Source organism: Haliotis rubra, unplaced genomic scaffold (genome assembly GCF_003918875.1).
Source record: "Haliotis rubra isolate DU_JTF1 unplaced genomic scaffold, ASM391887v1 Scf538, whole genome shotgun sequence".
NCBI lineage: Eukaryota > Metazoa > Mollusca > Gastropoda > Lepetellida > Haliotidae > Haliotis > Haliotis rubra.
Window position 1 is genome coordinate 373,980 of NW_025767233.1, and position 12,281 is coordinate 386,260.

General features: G+C 41.1%; 1 protein-coding gene across 1 annotated transcript in view; it reads right to left on the bottom strand.

Annotated features, from left to right (window-relative positions):
- Positions 1-12,281, bottom strand: part of LOC124253292 — a 28,554-nt gene that overhangs the window by 16,014 nt on the left and 259 nt on the right. The window contains exons 2-8 of the mRNA XM_046687036.1: positions 12,034-12,244; positions 10,643-10,815; positions 9,510-9,746; positions 8,994-9,162; positions 7,134-7,261; positions 4,117-4,273; positions 2,572-2,681 (exon numbers count right to left, since the gene is read on the bottom strand). Coding sequence (XP_046542992.1) covers positions 2,572-2,681; positions 4,117-4,273; positions 7,134-7,261; positions 8,994-9,162; positions 9,510-9,746; positions 10,643-10,815; positions 12,034-12,221 — 1,162 coding nt within the window. The 5' untranslated portion in view covers positions 12,222-12,244. The remainder of the gene's footprint in view (positions 1-2,571; positions 2,682-4,116; positions 4,274-7,133; positions 7,262-8,993; positions 9,163-9,509; positions 9,747-10,642; positions 10,816-12,033; positions 12,245-12,281) is intronic.

Here is a 12,281-nt window from a genome sequence, read left to right on the forward strand (position 1 = left end):
CATATCGTCATATCTCACCCTTACATGTAACTGGCATATCGGAATATCTGACCCTTAACTGTAACTGGCATATCGGAATATCCCAATTTTCTCAAATTAACCAAGAAACATAAGATCGAAAATCTTATATGAAATGCGCACGCAAGAAAACGCGTTTGTATTTCGGGGAAGCGGTTGTTCAACGAATATTTTGTTGTCGGCATTGATCTGAAACAAATATAAAATCCTACGTTTTCGAAAAATTAGAAAATGTTGTGTCAATATATTGATGTTGTTTTCTTGTCTTATATACTATAAACAAGTAGGGGATATTCCATTTTAAGTAGATATTATTTACGAACCTGGTTGCATGATTGCATAATATGTATTTAGAACATGATTCCATTCAAAATTGTGAATTACGTGCAAAACGCCTAGTTCGTGCAAGCGTTTTTCGTGATGTTCACGTGAACGTAGCCGGAGGAAATTGACAGTGACAGTGACAGTGGCATGTGTTGTAGACGAGCTTCGCAGAGCTGTACATGCGTTACGATTCGTTGTCTCAGTCAGTTGTCCCTGTGACACTGTTCAACTATTTAGCTCATTAACGCTATAAAATATGAATAGTTGCGACACCTTTTTATTGAATACTCCCTATTTCCTTTTTTATAATATTATTCTTGTACACATACCACCATAAATCCTGAACTTCACTGCCTATAAGGACATCTATCTTCACAAAGCAAAAGTTAAATATAAAGAAAAACCTCAAACATTGCAAACTTAATTTGTTCTGGTAACTTGGCAACTGCTTTAAAGAAACAGGTCGAAAACCATATGTTATTGCACTTCATGAAAAGAAAAGCATCTGTCGTTGAAGAGATCCCTTCGGCGACTGCTTGAGGCTTTAATGCGATATGTGGGACAGGTATGAACTGAAACAGAGTTCATCAAACATGCCGGCTTCGTCACTACCTCGATCAGGGGCGGTGGGGTAGCCTAGTGGTTAAAGCGTTGGCTCGTCACGCCGAAGACCCGGGTTCGAATCCCAACAAGTGTACAATGTGTGAAGCCCATTTCTGGTGTTCCCCGCCGTGATGTTGCTGGAATATTGCTAAAAGCGGCGTAAAACCAAACTCAGTCAGTCAGTCACTACCTCGATCACCATTAATCATAGCGGTAAAACCTAAAGTACCGTGTTTACCTCTGATTAAATGTCTGAGCGACACGTCCTGTCTATGGGAGCAATGAAGCCTGCTTATGACGCTTTGTGGAATAATAGCCTCTCTCCAGGAAGGACTGCACAATTACCTGGCCCTTTTTGAGACGGTGTACACGTATACCTGACTAATCCCATAGATCTTCAAGCCGTTATGTTATGAGCTCATATGAAATCAGTGGTGTGTGGACATAAGCCATGCCATGCTGAAACATGGCGCCTGGTGCTTGCAGAGCCGGGACAACGTAAGGATTACGGTAACGCTCACCTGTTAAGTTGTCCTTGAAATCCCATTTAATCAGATAATCAGATCTTAGTTCTCGCTGCAGCTAAACTGAGAACATATCACTTCTGGTCACGACAGAAACACCTTTACTGCGACCAATGAGGGCTTCGTTTAACAAACCGAGAAAAGTGTGGTTGGAATGTATGTTTTAATCATTTAAATCAAGAAAATCTTAACATTTTGTACAAACGACTGAACGACTGATTCGGTAAGAACATCGTTGCTCCACAGGGTTAAACATTCGAAACAGGAGAAACTTTCCATAGTCCGAGGGAAATACTGCAATACAATCTTTTCTGTCAACGCTCCAGAAAATAACGTTTGTAAATTATGAATATGTATTTTTGAAAGCGTATTCTGAAATGATATCAGTTTACAACTATTGCCGTAAAGTTTGAGAAAGCTGATTTCTCACTGACTCATACCGACTTCTTGTAAGTTCAGGTTAAAGTTCTGGGCCCTTATTCTCGAAACGTTCGTAGCCCTGAGAATTCATAACTTTGATTGTAGCCATTGTGTTAAGAATGGGCTTAAGAAGTTCTTAGAGCTACGAATGTTTCGAGAATATCCTTTCCGGTCGTTCTGAGTTGACCCAAAATCTGATTGGTTGGCCTGCATGTAAACAATAAGAGACGATTCCCAACATTATGACACTTTCTTGGTCTTTGGTTCTTGTACGCCATAGTCTTTATGAACCAATAGTTTACATTAAAATGTAACACAAGTCAACCAGGGACAATATTTATTTTGTATAATGCATCTTGCTGCTGAGGTATTATTCTATATACGCTGAGATGTGGAAACGTTGGAGGGTTTGCCTTATTCAATTAAAGATGGTTGACTGACGGTTTGGTATTTGACAATAAGCAGCTTCACGCAAATTCGACAGAATATTCTTAAAGCTGCTCGCTTAAGTAACTATATAAACATTTTAATCAATAAAATCACGTTTCTTTATAACTGTAAGACTCTGTTGTAAAAACGAACATGTTCACACAAAAGGATTATTGCAGCAAACGGTTGAAACGTCACTTTGGTGATAAGTGTAGCTTCATCGTAAGGGTACAGATAGAGGTTTGCCACGTACCTGATGGGCCCCATCCATCTCGGTGGTAGTGGATGTCGTTAAGACGCCCAAACCCACCTGGCCCCAACTTTGTCATTCCACTGCCGTCATCGTTCATCCGAAACACACTTCTGCATATAAATAGTAGAACTTTGTTGTGATCTATTAATATATAATACCGTTCTGTTTTTACCATCATTTCTTACTAATTTTGCTGTCAATGGTCTAATTAGACAATAAGATTAGGACCAACGTTGATATACATATTTCATGTACTGTAACCAAATTAAGTACAAGTATATTCAAAATAAGAGGAAAGAGTCAAGCTTTATCATGTGTGATACCTGTACCACACATGCAGGTCTGAGACCGAGACATGGATACCAATAAGTACCCACTGCAGGTCCATTCTGGTGACGGACAAGTGTATGCTGAAGCTCTGATTCTACCTACTGCATGGGTAGGCTGGTGACGTACAAGTGTTTGCTGAAGCTCTGATTCTACCTACTGCATGGGTAGGCTGGTGACGTACAAGTGTTTGCTGGAGCTCTGATTCTATCTACTGCATGGGTAGGTTGGTGACGTACAAGTGTTTGCTGAAGCTCTGATTCTACCTACTGCATGGGTAGGCTGGTGACGTACAAGTGTTTGCTGAAGCTCTGATTCTACCTACTGCATGGGTAGGCTGGTGACGTACTTGTAAGTGTTTGCTGAAGCTCTGATTCTACCTACTGCATGGGTAGGCTGGTGACGTACACGTTTTTTCTAAAGCTGTGATTACACCAATTGCAAGGACAGTTTTGAGACGGACAGGTGTTTACTGAAGCTGTGATTCGACCGTCTGCAGGGGTAGGGATATGGTTTTGCTCATAATTTCTTCAAAATAAAATCGAAGCTTTTCAAACATTGGACATCACGAATATAGTAAGGCTGGCTGCTTTTTGAGCGCCCCTCGTATATACCACCCCAAATCATCTCAAATTGTTTATCTCAGTTTACTATCTCTGATAATTGATATTATTACGATTTGCAAAATCTGTCTACTCACTATATACATCAGGAAGCTAAAAAAACTAGTTCAACATTTAATTAATCTCAGTTATTTAAAATGAATTATCAAACCCCGAATAACAACAGCACAATCTTGTTCCCTTCTCATCTGTATACTCTGTGCAGCTTACCGGTAATCTGACACTGTATACTCCACCCTGTAATCTCTCCTTTGGGTTAGTTCATTATGCCAGACAGATATATGCAACGTGTTGTTTTAACTAATTGTAGAAGTACTGGGCTGTAGCGGTTATGGTATGTAAGGGTTTGGGGAGACAACCGCTGGTGACGGACAGGTGTTTACTGAAGCTGTGATTCTGCCGTCTGCAGGGGTAGGCTGGTGACGGACAGGTGTTTACTGAAGCTGTGATTCTGCCATCTGCAGGGGTAGGCTGGTGACGGACACATATTTGCTGAAGCTGTGATTGCATCTACTCAGTGTTTACCCATTTCACCTATACTAAAAAGGATAGTGAATGATTTATTTGTTGAGAATGAGGCACTGGGTGTACCTACTGTTGGGACCAGTCGGTGAAGAAGAGATAGTCACTAAAATACATAATGCCAAAATATTGAGACCCCACACTGGAAGACAGAACGACACGGTGGCGTCCGTCAAGTCGAGATTTTTCTATTGTTCCAGAACCCTCGTCACACCAGTATAGCTCATCACCTGCCATGCAACCAATAAAACATGTCATGAAATCAATCAATATAATGACAATAAGCTGACAAGTACGGCCAATTATTACTGCTTACATTGGATTTCCTTCACTTTGTTCAGTTAGCATGTGCAGAACCTACCTGCAGGTCACTTCTCATTGACCACAGAATGTATGAAATGTACCCCGATGATCACAGAATGTATGAAATGTACCCCGATGATTACAGAACTGCTGTATGAAATGTACCCCGATGATCACAGAATTGCTGCATGAAATGTATCATATTAATAACAGAATTGCTGTATGAAATGTATCCCGATGATAACAGAACTGCTATATGAAATGTATCATATTGATCACAGAATTGCTGTATGAAATGTATCATATTAATAACAGAATTGATGTATGAAATGTACCCCGATGATCACAGAAATGTTGTATGAAATGTACCCCGATGATCACAGAACTGTTGTATGAAATGTACCCCGATGATCACAGAACTGCAGTATGAAATGTACCCCGATGATCACAGAACTGTTGTATGAAATGTACCCCGATGGTCACAGAGCTGTTGTATGAAATGTACCCCGATGATCACAGAACTGCTGTATGAAATGTACCCTGATGATCACAGAATGTATGAAATGTAACCCGATGATCACAGAACTGCTGTATGAAATGCACCCCGATGATCACAAAATGTATGAAATGTACCCCGATGATCACAGAACTGTTGTATGAAATGTACCCCGATGATCACAGATCTGTTGTACGAAATGTACCCCGATGATCACAGAACTGTTGTATGAAATGTACTCCGATGATCACAGAACTGCTGTATGAAATGTATCATATTGATCACAGAATTGCTGTATGAAATGTATCATATTAATCACAGAATTGCTGTATGAAATGTATCATATTGATCACAGAACTGTTGTATGAAATGTACCCCGATGATCACAGAACTGCTGTATGAAATGTACCCCGATGATCACAGAATGTATGAAATGTACCCCGATGATCACAGAACTGCTGCATGAAATGTACCCTGATGATCACAGAACTGTTGTATGAAATGCATCATATTGATCACAGAACTGCTGTATGAAATGTATCATATTAATCACAGAATTGCTGTATGAAATGTACCCTGATGATCACAGAACTGTTGTATGAAATGTACGCCGATGATCACAGAATGTATGAAATGTACCCCGATGATCACAGAACTGTTGTATGAAATGTATCATATTAATAACAGAATTGCTGTATGAAATGTATCCCGATGATCACAGAACTGCTGTATGAAATGCACCCCGATGATCACAGAATGTATGAAATGTACCCCGATGATCACAGAACTGTTGTATGAAATGTACCCCGATGATCACAGATCTGTTGTACGAAATGTACCCCGATGATCACAGAACTGTTGTATGAAATGTACTCCGATGATCACAGAACTGCTGTATGAAATGTATCATATTGATCACAGAATTGCTGTATGAAATGTATCATATTAATCACAGAATTGCTGTATGAAATGTATCATATTGATCACAGAACTGTTGTATGAAATGTACCCCGATGATCACAGAACTGCTGTATGAAATGTACCCCGATGATCACAGAATGTATGAAATGTACCCCGATGATCACAGAACTGCTGCATGAAATGTACTCCGATGATCACAGAACTGCTGTATGAAATGTATCATATTGATCACAGAATTGCTGTATGAAATGTATCATATTAATCACAGAATTGCTGTATGAAATGTATCATATTGATCACAGAACTGTTGTATGAAATGTACCCCGATGATCACAGAACTGCTGTATGAAATGTACCCCGATGATCACAGAATGTATGAAATGTACCCCGATGATCACAGAACTGCTGCATGAAATGTACCCTGATGATCACAGAACTGTTGTATGAAATGCATCATATTGATCACAGAACTGCTGTATGAAATGTATCATATTAATCACAGAATTGCTGTATGAAATGTACCCTGATGATCACAGAACTGTTGTATGAAATGTACCCCGATGATCACAGAATGTATGAAATGTACCCCGATGATCACAGAACTGTTGTATGAAATGTATCATATTAATAACAGAATTGCTGTATGAAATGTATCCCGATGATCACAGAACTGCTGTATGAAATGCACCCCGATGATCACAGAATGTATGAAATGTACCCCGATGATCACAGAACTGTTGTATGAAATGTACCCCGATGATCACAGATCTGTTGTACGAAATGTACCCCGATGATCACAGAACTGTTGTATGAAATGTACTCCGATGATCACAGAACTGCTGTATGAAATGTATCATATTGATCACAGAATTGCTGTATGAAATGTATCATATTAATCACAGAATTGCTGTATGAAATGTATCATATTGATCACAGAACTGTTGTATGAAATGTACCCCGATGATCACAGAACTGCTGTATGAAATGTACCCCGATGATCACAGAATGTATGAAATGTACCCCGATGATCACAGAACTGCTGCATGAAATGTACCCTGATGATCACAGAACTGTTGTATGAAATGCATCATATTGATCACAGAACTGCTCTATGAAATGTATCATATTAATCACAGAATTACTGTATGAAATGTACCCTGTTGGTCACAGAATTGCTCTATCAAATGTATCATATTGATCACAGAACTGCTGTATGAAATGTATCAAATTGATCACAGAATTGCTGTATGAAATATATCATATTGATCACAGAATTGCTGTATGAAATGTATCATATTGATCACAGAATTGCCCAACAAGATGCACAATCTGTTTCGTTCTGAGGTCATCAATCCAACTGAGTGAGTTACCGTCCGGGTTGATAGCGATACCAGTCGGCTTAACGAGGTTCTTAGTGACAAGAGGAGTTCTCATGGACCCGTCATATGAGGCTCTCTCGATCTTCGGACTGTGGCCATAGTCACACCAGTAAACCAGCCTGGAGAATACAATGACAACTCTTGTAATAATCTCCCTCATAGTCACACCAGTAAACCAGCCTGGGGAATACAATGACAACTCTTGTAGTAATCTCCCTCATAGTCACACCAGTAAACTAGCCTGGGGAATACAGTGACAACTCTTGTAGTAATCTCCGTCATAGTCACACCAGTAAACTAGCCTGGGGAATACAGTGACAACTCTTGTAATAATCTCCCTCATAGTCACACCAGTAAACCAGCCTGGGGAATACAATGACAACTCTTGTAATAATCTCCCTCATGGTCACACCAGTAAACCAGCCTGGGGAATACAGTGACAACTCTTGTAGTAATCTCCCTCATAGTCACACCAGTAAACCAGCCTGGGGAATACAGTGACAACTCTTGTAATAATCTCCCTCATAGTCACACCAGTAAACCAGCCTGGGGAATACAATGACAACTCTTGTAATAATCTCCCTCATAGTCACACCAGTAAACCAGCCTGGGGAATACAGTGACAACTCTTGTAGTAATCTCCCTCATGGTCACACCAGTAAACCAGCCTGGAGAATACAATGACAACTCTTGTAATAATCTCCCTCATGGTCACACCAGTAAACCAGCCTGGGGAATACAATGACAACTCTTGTAATAATCTCCCTCATGGTCACACCAGTAAACCAGCCTGGGGAATACAATGACAACTCTTGTAATAATCTCCCTCATGGTCACACCAGTAAACCAGCCTAGGGGATACAATGACAACTCTTGTAGTAATCTCCCTCATAGTCACACCAGTAAACCAGCCTGGGGAATACAGTGACAACTCTTGTAGTAATCTCCGTCACTGTCACAGTACTAATCAATGTCTATATAGAAATGTCTTGTTTCTAAATGTCCTTGAAGAAATCAAGTCAACGTAATAAGGAATAACGTGACATTCAATATGTTCTTGATCCGCTATATGCGGTCGTTGACTTATATATCGCCTCTGTATTTCAATAGCACCTTACTTACTCATTTTCGCCCACTGATGTATAAATTTAGTAACAATGTACACATATTATTTACAAATATACATTGTTCTATTAATTGTTTGGACTGACTAGTTCTGATGACCATCAGCTTGTATTGTGTTGCCATGGCGACATAGAACAACCGATGAATATTCTGGGTACCTCGCCCCTATTCTCAGAAGTAACCACGTGTCCGAGACAGCATGTTCTTGACCGATGTCGTTAAGCGTTTACGTTAGTTTGTACTGACACAAAAATAACATTCTGTTTGTGAAATGAAACTCATTATCGAATTATGAATCATTGTAGATGCGTATATTCATGCAAACACATATTGATATCCATATAAGAGAGTGGTTTAACACCGCTTTTAACAGTATATAACCGGAAATTCTGCAGTTGTCAGACGTTCCACCCTGGTTGTTAAATCCAAAAGAACGGATGTGCTGCTGACTGACCTGGCATAATAACAGGACCGAACCTGGATTCGAGAAAAGGATGACACCAATGTCCAGCAAATATGCTTTTTGTTTTAAGCTCGTATATTTGTTTGAATCGATCGCATGGGGGATATATATTCTCTATCAATGCTGCTATTCACCTTGTATGTTAAGATGAAATGGGATATGTATATTACCCTAACAGTTACTCGTGAACACCGTTGTTAGTAGTCCTAAGAGAAAGATACATTGTAGAAGACACCAATAAGTCTTAAGACGTGTGAACCTACCCAGTAGACGAGTCCGCCACGATGGCCCTGGGTTCATCCAGATCTTCCTTGATGATGGGTAGATGAGCAAAGCCGTCAATAGTCATCAGTACAATGACGTCGTTACCAGTGTCAGTGTAGAAGATCAAGCGCGTCACCGGGTCGACGGCGATACCATTGGGGACAGCCACTGACAAGGAAAGGAAGGATAACATGTTTGTGTCGGCTGCACATACACGGTACGACCAGGATAAATTCCCGGTAGCCTATAGCTCGTGTACTGCGTGCTGGGAGAAGGCAAACTAAATGCAGCAAAATATCATCGGCAGTAAGCGCTTGTAATGTTATTAGGTACATTGAAGTCATACTGCCTATCCCTTGTATATGCTGGTTTCTCTAAAGGTAATATCTCAAGGCTGTTCTGTTAATGACCCTACAAAGCAACATATCCCATGTCATTACGTATGGACTTTTCCACCACGTTTCTCCTGAAAATAAGCACGACAACGAACACCTGGAAAGATTATGGACAGTTACCTGCATTAAGTTGCCAAACGACTTTTTCCGTTGTGCCAGAAAGTGTCACACTGCGAATCTGTTTGAGGCCAACATCTGTCCAAATGATTCGCCCATCTACATAATCATAATCAATTGCCACAGGGCTGTCTGCTGATGACACTGGGACATCGACGTAGCTATAGGTACGTCCATCCATTCGGTATATCTTCTTATCTACCGAATCTGTTACAAGCAGGAAGTTGTTGGGGCGCTGCGCTGAAAGTGGTAAAGGCATATAGGTTCTATTCGTGTGTCCTGTGGTTAGTTTATGTGTAATATTGGGGCGTTTGTGTAGCCTCGTCATGCCGTTTAATAGCGTTCTATTCTTTGAGTAGGCACATCGTGTGAAGCTCCTTTCTGGTGTTCTGGGTTATTGCCCCACACGACGTACAACGACACCCCTCTCTAAGAATACAACCCGTTTGAATGACAATTCTAAATGTGTGCAACTGTTGATATGTTTAGCTCCTACTTGATTGATAAAACATGATGCATGTTCACAAACTGGTGATCGGTTGTTCAACATGACTACGTCTGTAAAACACGTGGAACGTTTATATTTGGGGCGTTAAGAATCGGTCTAGCAAATTCAAGTATCGGTGTTTCAAATACTGTGTAGTCCATTTTGGAGGGAAATCAATTGCTTCGCGCGAAAAGAAAATCCCCGACATCGAGGATTGTCACATAACATGGCACAAGTTACTTTCAGTTCAATGGAACAATTCTTACACAATGGCAACTTTGAAAAACGGCGGCAACACATATTCCCTGTCGCAGTTTCACTCAGTATATATATATATTAAGAGGTTAACAGATCACAGTTTTCCTTTCGCCAGGCATATCAGCCCGAGACTACCATATCAACCCTCGGGGCGAAGTGATTTGACTGGAGAAAAGAAAACTGTCATGTAATAACCAGTTACTATACCACAAGCCGGAGGCAAAACCACACATCCCCGGGTGATACTGCTACATAGTGTAGTGTACATGGGCATATCAGTTCCAGTATGCTCAGGAGTACGTCAACTCCGAAATAACGTTTATGCAGCTCTGACAAACAGACATCACGAAACAGGATCAGAAACAGTGTCAGGAAACAGATGCTATCCAACCTGACGAGCAGGTCACTCCAGCGTCGTGGTCGTGACCACAACCATTCGTCCCCCATACACCACGTGGACACTGCGTGATGGTGACCTCTGACCCAACACATGCCACGCTGTCCAGCCATACTGGACCTGTGCCTTCGCCATATCCTGCCTGGCGCTGGACGAACCCTCCAGATCTGGCAACAATTACGTCATGATGACTACCGGCATCACATTCCAAACATTTCAGATTCACAAACGAAGGTGTGTGGTTTTTTTTAAGTCTTCAGATTTAATTTTGAATGAGCACATTAAATGATTGTAAATGCAATGCAGCAAAACAGTTGGTTTAGGCAACGTATCTCACGCATCATGAGAAGCTGATGTATAACTAATTCATAATTCAACGGACGCATGCATGTGTGCGATCGCGCGCATTTGTGTGCATACATATGCGTGTGTTGTTGGGTGTTGGGTTACCACAGAGGAACAACGAAACAAACTACGATGTTGTCGCTTGAAGAGGCCTATATATGTCACTGTAATGGAATTTAACAGGTAACAATACTTTTAGAGTGTAAAATGACTTCCTCCGAACGGCCATTGGCTCATAGTCCTCACAGCCCCTCGTGAACAATGACTCCACAATGACTCCACAAAACGATATTCGCTCTAGGTTGATCAAAAACTCTCATACTTTAAACTAGGTTTACGATCGTCTTACACGTTCCCGAGATGAGAGTGTCGACTATAGACTGTAGTACAGCTCAGTTTTCAACCTTTCCATTACTTTACAGTCACACAGCGTGGAAGACGAAGACAACACCTCTACCTGTTTGAGGGCAATTCGGCTGAATTGTAAAGGTCAGCTGTTCTGACTTGACCTACTTCACTGACTTAAGAGCACCTTCGTCACTGGTGTCAAAATCGAAAGAGTGAGTGAGTGAGTAAGTATAGTTTTACGCCGCTTTTAGCAATATTCCCGCAATATCACGGCGGGGTACACCACAGATGGGCTTCACACATTGTACCCATGTGGGGAATCGAACCCGCGTCTTCGGCGTGACGAGCGAACGCTTTAACCACAAATGCGAAAGAATATATAGTGGCAGGATACAATAAACGGATACTCAGGGGATGAGAAGCTTCAGTTCTATTCTGCTTCCATTCACGGGGTTTCAGAACATCAGAGGTTGCACCAGGGATTGTCCACTGAGTGTCAAAACTGTGTTTCCTCATCATTCAGGCCGTGAAAAACTAAAACGTGTAACAGCTGAGTTCGTTCACATTGTTCCCCTCCGCCAAATACATGACTGTGCAAACGCGCTCGTTAGATTCGATACCTATACCTTGGTTAGTCCATGAAATATATACACATATGCAGACAAAATGGGTTAGAACAGACATGTACTGACGAGAAATCGGAGTATCCCAGCATGGAACATATGACAGCAGCATCGTTGACGTCCCAGGTAGTGTCACAAACTGTCCCCCAGGATCCAAATGCAAACACTTCTACACGACCTTGATAGGCGGTAGGCCCACCAACAAGGCGTACAAATGTCTCGGCAGGGTTTGGCGTTGATGTAGGTGTACGATACATTCCAACAGTCGTTACCTGTGACGCTATACGATCAAACATATTGGTAAACAGAGAATTGTG